Genomic DNA, 15,068 nt, shown 5'->3' with positions numbered 1-15,068 from the left:
GCTAGATGCATTTTATTACTAGCATTTAGCAGTGTTTTTTTGCCCCATCTGAGCATGTGATCCACTAGTGACTGTCAACCCTGTTTCTGAAGAGTGTAGGCATTGTGAGACATGTTTAAATCAGAGAGCTTTTATTTGCATGTAGTTATGCAGGCCTTTGGATGTATTGAGAGCGCTATTTATTCATGCACGCATACAGAAACACCAAGAGATGGTATAAAAGATGGTCCCATTTAACATTCTCCTGTCTTGTTTTTCTCCCGCAGGAGAGAGAACCTGACGAGAATACTGGACAGTGAATGAGGATTCGTCCGGAGGGCTGCTCGTGTATGCGTTTTTTTCTTCGATGACAGGAGTAACCGGGTCGTGTTTGAGGGTCTGAAGGCAGGAGACACGTGCTGGAGGAGTTTCTGAGTGTCGGCATCTAGCAGCAGCGGCCATTTTAACGGACCATGTGGTTAGCGGTGCGCAAAAACCGGCTCCTTTTGCACCAGCAGGACGACTGCGGTGGCAGGGCTCGCAACGTTTCTCTGTGGATATGGATTTTTTGTTGGTGTATGACGCTCGTTCGGGGACAAGGCTACTACCCCACCGTGAACACGCAGTACGGGAAGCTACGGGGCGCACGGGTGCCGTTGCCCAGCGAGATCCTGGGACCGGTGGACCAGTACCTGGGAGTGCCGTACGCCGCTCCTCCGGTGGGGGAGAAACGCTTCCTACCCCCCGAGCCGCCCTCGTCTTGGTCGGGGATCAAGAACGCCACTCATTTCGCGCCGGTGTGCCCGCAAAACATTCACAACGCCGTTCCGGAGATCATGATGCCCATCTGGTTCACCTTTAACTTGGATATAGTCGCCACTTACATACAAGATCAAAACGAGGATTGTTTGTATCTAAACATCTATGTTCCAACGGAGGATGGTGAGTGTGTCGGGTATAACGAAGACAAAATCTCGCTATTATTACATTCTGTCACTTCCTGTGTTGTGTTTGAAGCATGAGTAGTCGTCTGGCGCATGCCGTGTCTGTGTACACCATTTCCGTTCCTCATCCTGACTTGAAGTCTTTCCATCAACTCTTCCCTTCCATGCCACTGTTATGGGTTCCTCTTTTGTGTTGTTCAAGAGAGCAAACCAAAAAGAAAGAAAGAAAGCCAGTAGAAAGCAGTAATCTTTTTAATGTAAGAGCTCAGATTCTAATCTGACATGAAGTTTGGATGTAATGATCTTGGTGCACCTCCCTCTCCTCACTGTCTTGACTGTTCTGGGGGATTAGCGATCCGAGATTAGCTTGCTTGATGCCAGAATGAGGCTTTTGTAGAGTTGCTAAAATGTTCTGGAACACAAGAGGCCTGTGGCATCAGTCCTAACCATGTAAGACCCTTTACTGTCCCACTTTCTTCTCTTACTGTTCAAAGCCTGTCTTGTAAAACTTGAGATCTTTAAAACGAATTTGGTGATCAAGTTGTGCATTTGCATTCACAAGTATCACCCCGGCACAAAGAGCATTTCTTAGCGCTAGCTCTGTTCCAAAACCTAGTGAGCTGTCTTCTAAGGATGCCTACATGGCTCTAAAGGAGACTTTGACATATATGAAATGTGAAAAGTTCATTATGAGGGCATGGTAAGACAGTGTCAGTTTGAAACCAAGAAGGCATGCACTGAAAAACACTACTGTGCCTATTTTATATTACCATTGGTCAAGTGATGTTTATGTCACAGTACAGTTTGTTCTCAATTGGTGCTAGCCGTAGGAGGATAACCAAGTATTGATTGTTTATCCGTCGCTGCCAGATGAACTTGGTTAGCTATTATTATTTACCCAAGCAAAACAGATCATCACACATGACATACAAGAAAATATCGAATTGTGCACATCATTTAGCAAATCGTGTAAAAAGAAAAATAAATCATGCAATCATTTCGCTATTCGAAGGAACATATTAGTAAATTGTGCGAACGATTTATAAATCAAAGGAACATATTAGTAAATCATGTGCACGATTTAACCGACTAGTTTTTTCTTCTGCATGTCATAAGCAGGGCTCCATATAAAAGGACAAAAGGATGACCTAAAGAGGCCTGCACAGTTTCGACACAGTGCCCCCTAGTGGTCAGGAGACTTGCAAATGGCTATTGTTGCTCATTACCACTGAGCAGTTTGGTCAAAAATATAGATTTTCAAAAAAATATCGATCACAAAATTGATGTGTATATTTGGTTTAGCATGCCGAGTTGAATTATACCAAATGCCTTAAAGATACTGAAGGAGTTTTAGGGCAGTACCACATTTTGTTTGGGAGCCCCTTTCCTATCTTCAGACATATCTTCAGGTTTGTAGACAGGGCTGTTACACCCTCTGATCCGTACTTTAATGCAGCCTGACAAATGGCTCATTTTTAAAGAGTTAGTTTAACGTTAGCTAAGCTAATTGCAAAACACCCATAAACACAAGGCATAGTACACAAATATTGGAGTGGGGATGAATATTTCACCTAGATTTTTTACAATGAGCTCAGTGCACTGTATTGCCTTCACTGCGAAGAAAAGATTAATTATTGCATTTTGATTTGGTCAAAATGAGATATGTAAGAATACAGCACAATGCTGCCTCCTAACTTTTGGAAACGCCATCCTCAGCGTACCTCTGAAGCCTACGGGGAAATGCTGTCTAGGTAGTGCACTATGTTTTGGAACAGAGCTATTGTCTTATTGAAAGGTACAACTTAAGTCATGAAACCAAAATGGACTTAATGTTGTGGAGCACACTTACAGCAATTCTCTGCACCTGTTTGGTCCCATTCTCAAAGCACATTTGGTGCAACGTACAACCGAGCAGCGCTTTTCTCATGCAACACCTGGAGTGATGCAGCGGTGCAGGGATTGCGACGAGGAAGAGTTCAGTCCGTTTCTCTTGTGCTTGTAAAGGGTCTTATATAGCAGTGCATGTGAAACTAGGCTTCCGGTGTTCCAGGGTGCAGCAAATCAATTCCACCTTTTTTGGGAATATTTCCTGCCCAAAAGACAAAGCACCCCAGCTAACGTTCTGGACAGGTTCTCTTTGTTGTTCTTGTGGGGAGGGGGAGTGACGTTGTTGCATGTTCTCCTCAAACGTTTCTTCCAGAGCCTTCTGTTATTTTGTAGTCTTTTATTCATTTTACAGTCAAAAGAATATCCAAGGAATGTGCCAGAAAACCCAACAAGAAAATATGTAGAAAAGGAGGTATGTAAGCAAGCCAACATTGGAGCCAAATACAGAGAAGAGAGCGACTGGTACGTCCTCTCTCGTACCCAAGGGATATCTCCGTCAACTACACAGGCTTGAGCGCTCAGCAGCGTTAAAAAAAAAATCTGTATTTTTCTTTCAACATAGGTTTTGTTTTCTTCTGTGTGTGAAAATGTGCTATTTCAACGGACTATACAATCTGTGTGTAGACAACTTCCAGTTTTGCTGGTTGGCATGCAAGTCATTCTCATGACATGGTGCTATTGATGTTTGTTTATTTATTTATTATATATTTATTTTTGTCATTTGGTTTGAGAAGGTTAATATTATTGAAATATTTTTGCCCCCAAAAGTGTGAATAACCGCTGGCTTTTCTCTTTCAAAAATGTCTGGTGTTCACATGTTCAACTTTGTAATGTTTAAAAACTTTAAAAACGTCACAGGGTGAAGATCAGTGCAGACAGAAAAACAACAACACTGATCTCTAGCAAATATGCCCGGACCGTGTCAGCCCAACAGTCAAGGAGGCATCAAAACACCAGAATTTTGACCAGAATTCAGAATTATAAATTATATATAGAGAGAGTGTTGAGCATGACAAGGTCAACATAATTGCTTACATACTAAAGATTGTAAGAGAACATGACTTTCAACCATTTGAAACTATGATATTTAAATGGGCAAGTTTCATTGCAGAGCAGGGTTGAATAGAGAGCGCAGGGAGGAAATATAATTCAGAATTTTAAGAAAAAATTCATACAGCTTTTTAGAAAAACGATGAAGATATGATAAATGATTTATAGATAATGAAAACACAATTTATTATTATTATTATTATTATTATTATTATTATTATTATTATTATTATTATTATTATTATTATTATTATTATTATTATTAGGGGTCAAGCACCGGAGGTGTGTACTGTAATCGTAGTGTTCTTACCATTATTCTTCCACCCCGGGAGTCTATGGCAGTCCACACCCTTTAGTTTTATAGTTATGACATTTGGCACACAGATAGGGGACAGTCTGAACACTAACCACCTTAAATTTGGAGTCTCTACATCAATCCCGCTAGCGCCACCAATTGTCTAAAATTGAGCCACTAACTGTCCAACATTGAACTCACATTTATACAAATACATACGGCTATATATATATATATATATATATATATATATATATATATATATATATATATATATATATATATATATATATATATATATATATATATATATATATATATATATATATATATATTATTATTATTTTTTTTTTTCAGTTTGTTCTCCGATTCCTTGGCTCAAGACAATTCGATTGCACCCTTATAAAAAAATTCAGCTCTGCAAATGTTTCCGCCATTTTGAAATTTACAAACTTTTTTGAACACATTCTGGACTGTTTCTCCCATTTTTACGAAAATTTAAATAGATCTTTATTTGACCATGTTGATAAAAAGGGATGGAATTCATGTTAATCAAACCGTTCTCCAATAATGCAAGAACACATTCGACAAAGTGCATGCCAAAATAGATGTGAGCCATTTTAGCATATTCAGACAACCATGACCTGAGGATACCTGCAGGTTCAGCACAGTGTCACCTAGTGGTCAGGAGACTTGAAAATGGCTATTTTTCTTTTTCTAACTTTCATAGCAATTTGGCCAAAAATTATTTTGATTTGGTGCAGCGTGCCGAGTTGAATGATACCCACTTTTCCCATATTTCCCATTTTTTGCAACGGCCATTTTGAATTCTGTCATAAAATGCAATGGAAAGTTATGGATTTCTTGTTTATAGACTGTTATCAATGAATTTGATGGCATAATGCCAAACTGAATCCGAGGCTGTATCTCTGCAAGGCTTTGCTGTATTGACTCCAAACTTCACCGCAAACTGACCAGACCACATGAGTTTAGTGATAGCGCCACCTATTGGTCAAAAGTGATAAGCAATTAAATCACATTAAAGTGATTGTATTTTTGATTTTTCGACCATTTGTCTAAAATCATCTACAAATGTGTTTAATTGGACATTTTGCAGTTAGTGTGCTTGGCCCCTTAATCACTGCTTACAGCTGTATTTGTTATTGTTGTAGTTCTTGTTATTCGATGAGCACAAGCTTTTAAATGTAATAGTGATGAATGGAACATACAATTTGGCTACTTTGTTTACAATTTATTTTTATATTTCATTACCAAGAGTTCAGTCTCTAAAATAATTAATTACTATGACTTTTTACTCTTAATTATACATGCAGTAAGTCATGGGGACACACAACGATAACATGTCCTGACAATGACCTATATAAACATTATATACGTAATGCTGAACTCGTGTTTTATTAGACAGCGCATCTAATTTATTCAACGTTGTGTCATAACACAAAGCATCATACAGTAAGATATGAGTCACTGATGTCATACAGCTTGATGCGTGTCAGAACATGTAATATCATATGACATGAGGGATGATATGTGTTCCTGCAGCCACAATATGGAGTGTGTCATTACAGAAACCTCTGCACCAATGTCAAAATCAATGCATTGCTTTCAAACGCAACAGCCATGATGATACACTTCCAATAAATGTAGCATGCGTTTAGAGAAGTATATAATAGATGACCTTGAAGCCAACAGATATGGACTAAAGCAACCTCTGAAATGTTATCTAGTTACATGTGGGTTTTCACAGGAGGAAAAAATATTTTTCGACAGGCAATTTCCAGGTTATTTAATAATGGGTACAGCTGCTTTGTCAACACGTCTCCTGTAATTATGCAGTAATAATAATTATAACCTTGAAAATAGCAACATCAAACATACAGTACTATGAATACAGTGTCTGAGTGAACACTTGCCCTGAGTAAGCAGTAGGAATAATGACATCAGCTGAATTTAGGGATCCATTCTCATTGCGATTCATTGAATTGCTTGGGATTTAATTGAGAAATGTCCTGACTTAAGCTGTATAGGCAGCATCTGTGACTTCTTGTCAATAACAAAATAAAAACAATAATTTAGACTCACTCCTCAGTTTAAAACAGACAAACAAAAATAGTACAGCGCGTTAAGAATAAGAATAAGGCATTAAGTAAGGGATAATGTCCACCCAGCCGGTTGTTATCGCAGAATAAACCCCGACAGAGTGATCAGGACCCCGAGGCGAAGCGGAGCGTCACTCTGAAGGGGTTTATTCTGTGATAACAACCGGTTGGGTGGACATTATCCCGCTTATTACACGGCTACTAGTCTCAAATAAATAATTATTAGACACAAAATAATATCTTACGCAAAGCTTCCGCGAAGAAAAACAGTTCCAACCTGCTTTAAGCCTTTATCTATTGCTGCTAAATGTTGAAAATGAATGCTGAAAGGGTTAGTTCACCAAAAATGAAACCAAGCCTATGATTTACTCACCCTCAGGTCATTATAGGTGTTTATGACATTCTTCTGTCAGACAAATACAATCAGAGTTATATTTAAAAAGTCCAGGCTAACGTTAATCCCAGCAGTAGTTGTAGTTGTGTTTGAAGTCCATAAAAAATGCAGCTGTCCGTCAAATAACCTGCTCCACACGGCTCCGATGGGTTAATAGAGCCTTCTGATTCGAAACGATGGATTTGTGTAAGAAAAATATCTATATTAAAAACGTTATAAAGGAAACCTGCCTTGACGTCTTCCATTGTAACCCACGGCTGTTTAAGCCACAAGATGGCGCCAGCGTTAAGCACAGAAGTAGAACCGGTCAAGATAACTCGTAGTACCCGGATGAGCCGGTGTTATCTGGAAATAACATACCGCTGGAATGAGTGATTGACCAATCAGAATCAAGTATTTCACAGAGCCTTGTAATAATAGTAGAGGTCTGGGGAAAGTGTACTGGATGATTTAAAAGCAGAAGCTTTTATTTTTTGTTGAAGCACTTAATTCTTCCATGTAATAATGTGTGTTGTTTCGATGTTGCCTAAAACACTCTTTAAGTGGCTTGACTGTCTAGATGGATGAACTTCTGTGAACAGAACGTGATTTTAAACAAAATATCCTATTCATAAGTGTAAAACCCTACAAAAATGCAATATCTGTCACATTAGGGGTGTCTGAGAAATAATGGCATCGTGTTCTGCATCCGATTACGCCAACATGTTCCCCATCTAGAATCCGAGTATAAAAATGTGCACTAGCGTCGCAGTCTCCCGTGATCTTGTTATGAGAAATGTAAATAACAGCAAAGCATTAAAACCAATGTCTTTACACAGCGGCAGCTGCTGCTCAACTATTAACAACAGCGTTCAGGGGGAAACTACAGTTTGGAACAATTTTGCAGTGAGTTTGCGCTGTCGGTTAAATGATCTATGTGGTGTGAGGGAAAGTCTTACGGGAACGAGCCCTCCCTAGAGGAGCCGTCTGTCTGTATATGGGTCAGGAGCGAGAGGAGCGAGCATTCACTGCTTTATTTCCTTTATTTCATATACTTAGATTTGCTGAATCTACATATATTATGGCTGATAGCTTAAATTAGCCTTGCCTGAATTAAATGGTTGTTTTGTTTGCGTTTTCACAAAGCTACACGTTGATTATCTTAATAGCATGTAATATATTAACATGAGAGCGGTTGAAGTTGAACTCCTAAAGCAAACATTTGCATTAGGAAGCATGATGATTCTGAACTCCAGAATTAGGGTTTTAGTTGTTAGAGAGCAATCCTTTTTGATCAAACTGAAAAATAACCTATTAGTCTCAACACGCAGCAACATGGAATCTTATGTAAATTCCGACAAATTTGCATAACATAAAATCATCAGTAAGGGTTGCCAGGCAACAGTACGCTTGTGCTCTAAGAGCCTGTTGATGGTCTATCCACTCTGCCGAGCTGTTTCAATCCAATTTGCCGTAGGGATTTACAAAAGAAAATTTTATCAAGACATTATGTTAGGTGGAAAAGCTGAAAATGTGACAGGGAATGGAGGTACACTCAGGCTCAATCTCTCTCTCTCTCACACACACACACCTTTAAAAGGTCTTACATTTAGTGAACACATTAAAGTTCCCCTGAAGAACATTATGGTGCACAAACACTTCAATCCTTTCCCAGATAACTGATTTGGCAAGAGTTTTTTTTTTTTTTTTTTGAAGGATGGAAAAAAGAAATGACAAAACCTTAGTTCCACATTCGCTTTAAAATCTTATTTCTAATCGCAGAAAAATGGATCCATTGACATTTTAGGAAATTGCCTTTTCACCGTAATTTTTTTTGCTTTGTCATATCAGGTTCACAGAGCATTTTTGGCATAATTTGATCTTTACAAATTGCAATCGTGTTGTTATTCACAAACACATTCAAATTAATTTACTTCCATTATGTGACATATGTATTTCCAAGTGAAACAGCACATTAAGCGAGAAAAAAAAAAAAGATTTTATTATTATTTAAAAATGTTTTTGAAGAAGTAAAAGCATCTTTATATAACAGTTTGTTAGAAGGGGGAGGTTAAAAAGAAGATTGCAAGATGGAGTGATTTATTACCATTTGATTGTAACACAAGTCTACTGCAGGCGAGCTGGAGTTTAGATCCCATATGCAGTTTATTCACATGTAATGCAAAGTGAAGACAAGATGGTGACGTGAACTAAACTTAACTAAGAACATAACGAACATAAATATGAACTTGACAAAACTAGAGTCACTGACAGCGGGTTACAGCTTCAACGCTGAACAATAGAAACATGAGGTCAGATGACAAGAGATACACCTGAATAAAAAAACTATATATATATATATATATATATATATATATAAACATGAAACCACAAATAATAAATCGTTCACAATAAGGCCAGGAACCTTAATGGGGATTATTATTATTATGCCCCTTTTCACAAGATGTAATATAAATCTCAGGTGTCCCCAGAATGTGTGTGTGAAGTTTCGGCTCAAAACACACCACACGGATAATTGTTTATACCTTGTCATATTTCCCTACTGAGTATAAGTAAAAACAAGCCGGTTCCCTTTAAATGCAAATTAGCTGCTGCTCCCTGCCCCCTTTCCAGAAGAGGGCGGAGCCTTTATAACTCATGCTTTGGCTAATCTGGCAACAACAAAACTGAACTAGCCTAGAAATCTAGACGCACCCTAGCAGCAGCAAATCGAATCTGCCGTGAGTGTCGTCTAGCAACTCTCAATACCCTTCTGAGCTGTAAACGCCAAACTCTGGTCAGGCCAATCACATCGTGTATAGAGTCGGTGGGCGGGGCCATGATGACGACGGCCGAGTTGCGTTTGCGTGCTTCTAGTAAACACAATAACTGGCGACTCCGGAAGACTTGGAGTTAAGCTTTTCTTTGAGAAAAGAACTTTCTTTGAAGATGTGTTCTGAGTTTAGCCGACCGGATACGGCGAATGTTTAATCTATCAGCGAGCTCTGCTTCACCTTCGTTGCTCTGGTTGGTTGTAGCGCTATCCTATCGCGTGCAGAGGGAGTTTGAAAGACAACCGTTTATCCGCCCCTCGGATTGAGCTGTCAATGGTGAGTTTCCAGACCAAACATCTTGATGTGGGTCTGGCTTGTCAGGCTAAAACTGGGCAGTCTCACACATCTAAATGTCAGAAATTGTCAGAGGCGAGTAGTGTTACATGTTTGAACCGGATTCGGAGACTTTTGGAGAGACTCAGGAAGAAGTTACACCGTTTCTGAATAGTTAAGTTGATTCAACTCATAATCACTCGTCATGTTAATCTAAAAACTTTTCTGCAATTCCAGTGTTGAAATGACCCTCGTTTGTGAAGTAGTCCGGCATAAAATGATTTGCACACATATATATCACTTTAACGACTTTCTTCGGCACATTTCTTTCATAAATGAATTTCAACACATGTCCTCAGTGGCTCACATGTCGGGAGTCTATGGAGACTCTTAGGTTCGCTGGTACATCCAATAACAGAACATTTGTAATGAAATATTAATCTCTAGCAGAACTGGAGGACTGCTGCGGCTCACTGAGGGCGGGATCTATGCTAATAAGGCAGATCATCATCAGCAGTGGGCGGGGCTTCCGGGGGAAATCTGGAACCGCTCGTTTGGATAGACTCTTTATGATTTATGGGGACTATAAAAAGGGATTGGGTGGATTTTTACCATTATAGGCTGGTTGTTTACACACATCTGTGTTTAAACACCTTATAAAAGTGAATTTTGCTTAATAGGTCCCCTTTAAGTAAGTAATTAAAGTCAAATCTGGTTTCATGTTGACCTTAAAGCAGTGGTTCTACTTTAGTGAAACTGTTGTGTCATAAAAATGGGTCACATGTCTGTTCTGAAAGGGTCATAAACAGCGGGGGGAAAGGATAATATGCATTTAATTGGGAACAAAATAACACAATAAATTGGCTCATCAACTTTCAAAAGAAGGCTGTGCGTCCAATCAAAGCCATCAAATGGTGCTATGGACAAATTCATCCGATTAGAACACCATCGGCCTGCAAACCTGCAATGTTAGTAACTCTTGAAGTTTAGCACATTTACCACAAGGATATGACTTGATGAATGTAAAATGTGTGACACTTTATACACTCTAAAAAAATGTGTGTTGTTTCAACCTATGTTTGCGTCGAATATACACAAACACGTCCATTTAAAGGAAAATTTTAAACCCAGTGGATAGGTTTGTCCATATTTGACCGTTGAAACATACAAGGAATTTTTTGCACAAGTGTAATGCGTGCTTTTTTAAACATTTTATGACTGCAAATTATTCTATGGCAGTAAAGTACAACACCTGGAGCATTTTCCACATTACAAAGATCCGTATTACCGCACATAGAAGAGACGTTTCCAACGCCAAGACTCATGGACCCATTTTCACAGCTCGTCGTGAACATGTTTGGGTCAGATATAGACAAACCCAACTGTTTTTGTAAATTAAATGTTAAACCCAATGGTTGGGTTTGTCTATATTTGACCCAAACATGGGTTGAAACAATCCAGCATTATTTCAGAGTGTAATAAGGATCACTTTGATATCCTTTTTCAGACTAATGACCCCTTATACATACAACAATTCACAATGACCTTTAGTTTCTGACACAGGCTCTAGTGTCTACTCGATAAAATAATAATAATCATCATAATTTAAAATAATTGTATGGAGACTGCACACGCAAAGACCAATGTCTAGTAGCTAATATGTTAAAATAAGATTAAATTAAGTAGGAAACATTTATTCAATATTGAATTTCCCATGCACACTCTATGACTTTTATTAATCCAGCCCTCGAAATCGCCATGTTAAGGTTCATTGACCTCTAATAAAATTTTACCAAATTAATGTTTTTCTTAATATACTTGGCTATTAAAGCTATTAACATGTATATATAGGGTCATATTTGTGAATTATGCTTGATATATTTTAATGTGGGAGAGACAATGAAACGTTTAGCATGGGTAGAGATCAGACAATCGCTGCATTCTCCCTAGAGTCACAGATTTCCTGCATTAACTAATGCTAATTTATACAACTTGCAATGTTAAAATGTATTAGCATAAGTAGAAATGAACATTAACCAAGATTAATGGCTGTAAAAGTGTTCATTGCTGTGCTATTGCAGTAACTAGTGTTAATGTCTAAGACCATATCACGAAAGCATTTGTGAGCCAAACTATACATATTTTCTATTCCGAACATGCTGAATATTTTATATACATACACCATACATGTGATGCCAGCGGGAGGCTCTTTTAATGAAGTGTGTAGTCTAAACTTCAGTGCAATCTAGCTCCGTTTATAAATTCAGTTTAGGATCTCCCTGCTGATAACAGAACGTTTAATGCCTAAAGGGTGTTTTTAAAGATTGCATTAATACCATTCCCCGAGTACATGGTCAATTATGTTTATTTGCTTCTATTAACATAATATTCCGACGTTGGCTACACATTTTCTATGAAACGCACATGCGTGATGAAATCTCCCACGGAGCCGTTTCAAATTATGAAGAGAGAATTCCTGCTTAATTGTTTGAGAGACGGGATCAGACCAGAGAGTGTTTTTTTACACGGCATTCAGAGAGTAGCAGGGATTTTTTTCCCACGAGAAAGACGGATTGGACAGGCCGTCATATTCCGGCAGTCTGCCAGCATGAGGGAAAATGCTAAGCGTTGGAATCTGAACCAGGCCCCGACTGAGCAGTGACAGACAATAAAATGGCATGGAAATCGCTTTTGGATCGCTCAACTTTACCGAGGTTTGAGTGCGCCTGTAGCCGCAGGCTAGAGAAATTGCATGGCAAACAGCAATGGCATAAACGGAGAAAGGGGTGGGCGGAAGTTAAGGAAGAAAGGCACAAGGGAAGCGGATGTCCCCTCCTCTTGATATGGAGCAGCTCTTCTAAATGTGTGGCAGCCCATAGGCCTGGCGTGAGCCGAGTCTTGCCAGTGGCGCTTCATTCAGTTCGACTTGAAATGCAAGACACAGCCCATCCAGGAAGTTTTCCTTCGGATCCCACACTGCTCGCTGGCCCAGTATATCTGCCTGTTCAGAGCGCAGCGTCTTTGTGCTTCTATAAAGGGCCGGTTATTCTTCCAAGGTCGGGCTTTCGTGATCTATACATCGCTGGCTCCGAAATCAGAATGTATGTCTTCAATAACGTTCTTTAGAAACTGCTGAGCTTTTCCATACAACACTTCAGTGATCGTAATGTAATCATCGGTTCCCGAGCGCCGCCGTGTTTTTCATAAGCGCTCTTCGCAGTCACTCTTGGTTATTGCCGCGGCGGTTAACGGCAAGGACAGCTCATAACGCGGTCCTCTATTTATCCAGCACTTGTAATAAAAACAAAAGGCTGTGATATAAAAGTCCTCTGGGCTACTAAAGTCCTAGTGTAAATTTTTGGCTGTCCTTTCTCTAGGATTATAGTCTCCTTAACCTTTAAAGTCGACATCAAGTGAAAATTGGCCCTTTTCACTTTCTCAGTAACACGTTCCTGGTTTTATCCTACACAATTCATTATTTCACTTTACTCTAGTCTTCAGAAACGACTTTCCTTTGTGCTGTCATCCTCTAGGCCACGAGCGGGGACAATAATAACTAACTAATAGTCCAAGCGTTATTTACACATTGCTTTAGATGAAAGGATGAGGTTATGGCGGTAATAGCTCACTCACAAGGTGTCTGATCCTGTTGCATGTTACTAGAACGACGGCAAAAGTGCCTTTAGCTTATGTTTACTAACTCATTTCTTTCAATGAGAAATCTGTGGCGTCAATAGACTCACACAAAGGCCATCGATATTTTAGAAAGTAAAACTTGTTTCTCAAAATGGCTTGATATTGTTGCAGGTTAAGTGAGTCATGCTTGTGTATTTTTCTAAAGTAAATATTGATTACGCTTTCAGATCTGCTCATTTAATCAGGTGTTCCTGTATCTGAAGAAGAGGGAGAGATGGTTTTATCTGCCTGTTATGTGTTTTATTAACATGAGTTCATTCATGAGTATTCAGGCCTTTACTTCCGTTTACATAGATATGATGTTGATGCATTTACAGCATTTCAAATGTTAATCATTACGTACAATAAGAACAACTTTACAAACTTATGTTAAAATGATCCTTGTTCATTGTACAAAAGTATTAAAAAAAAATCGGTATATTCTTGACTGAAGAAAACAACCATCAATAAACCACAAATGCACCGTAAAATGATCGTAAAAGTACACTGTCAGAAAAAAAGGTACATTGCTGTCACTGGGGCGGTACCCTAAGGTACAAAACCGAAAAGGTACTAATATGAACTTTTAAGGTACGACTATGTACCTTTAGGGTACTAATGCGCACTCCTAAAGTACTGATATGTACCTTTTAAGGTACTAATATGTACCATTTAGGGGTGAGAAAGGTACAAAGATGTACCTTTTCACTTTTGTACCTTAGGGTACCGCCCCAGTGACAGCACTGTACCTTTTTTTCTGAGAGTGTAATTAATTTAATTATTTCTCTGTAAATTCAAATCTTCAAAATCATATGATTGTGTTGGATGATAAACCAACCCAAATTCAAGTCTTTATTCAATGATCTCCATCTGCAGAAGCGATCATAACCATCAAATACCATTTTATGATGAAGGTTTCCGTTCTGCTTCATCACAGATTGCGACATCTCGTGTTTCTGGTGATTATAGGTTATGAGTTATTCACAAAAACTGGTTAGAGTTTGATTTAACGGATAAAACTATATTTTTTTAAATGTACATTTTGTTCTATCTGTTACATTTATACTGTTGGCGGTTTTGGTTGGGTATGATGGTAGGGTTAAGAGATCTAAAATAGATCTATAACATCGTAAACATTTAAATATACAGTGTAATTTATGATATAAGGATTAATAAATATGCTGTATTTCTATAGCCGTAGACAATGTTGAGGAAAGTTACTTTTAAAAGTAATGCATTGCAATATTGCATTAAAAAGCAACTTTTTATAGAAAGTAATCTGTTGCTTTAGGGTTAGGGTTAGTTTACTTCACTTTTTGCCGGGCTTGCATGCTTGTTTTTCAATAAAAAAGTCCCTTTGACACCAAAAGTGAAATGAATAAGACTTAGGCTGAAAGAAATTTGCAAATTACAACCTGATCTCACGGCAATTCATGCACATTTAATGAGGTGGCTAATTCGAGTGAGGTCATAAGAAATTGATTGTTTTTTGCGAAATCATATGTATTTTGTTGCCCAATTCAAATACCCCTAACCCCGCTCCTAAACCTCCACCTCGTAAATATACAAATTGGTCGTTAGACTAGCCTGACGTGATCATACTCAACTCTAGTCAGAATATGAGTCTGATGCTCCATT

General features: G+C 38.6%; 1 protein-coding gene across 2 annotated transcripts in view; it reads left to right on the top strand.

Annotated features, from left to right (window-relative positions):
- The window catches only part of nlgn3a (neuroligin 3a), a 282,714-nt gene that overhangs the window by 72,148 nt on the left and 195,498 nt on the right, over window positions 1-15,068 (top strand). Inside the window, exons 2-3 of one of the 2 annotated variants that reach the window (XM_067456836.1) lie at window positions 267-921; window positions 3,163-3,222. In XM_067456836.1, coding sequence (XP_067312937.1) covers window positions 453-921; window positions 3,163-3,222 — 529 coding nt within the window. In that variant the 5' untranslated portion in view covers window positions 267-452. The remainder of the gene's footprint in view (window positions 1-266; window positions 922-3,162; window positions 3,223-15,068) is intronic. The other variant, XM_067456837.1, reaches the window with a different exon arrangement.

Source organism: Pseudorasbora parva, chromosome 11, assembly GCF_024679245.1.
Source record: "Pseudorasbora parva isolate DD20220531a chromosome 11, ASM2467924v1, whole genome shotgun sequence".
Lineage (NCBI taxonomy): Eukaryota > Metazoa > Chordata > Actinopteri > Cypriniformes > Gobionidae > Pseudorasbora > Pseudorasbora parva.
Note: the sequence above shows the minus strand (reverse complement) of the source record. Positions and strands in the feature narration are given on the sequence as shown.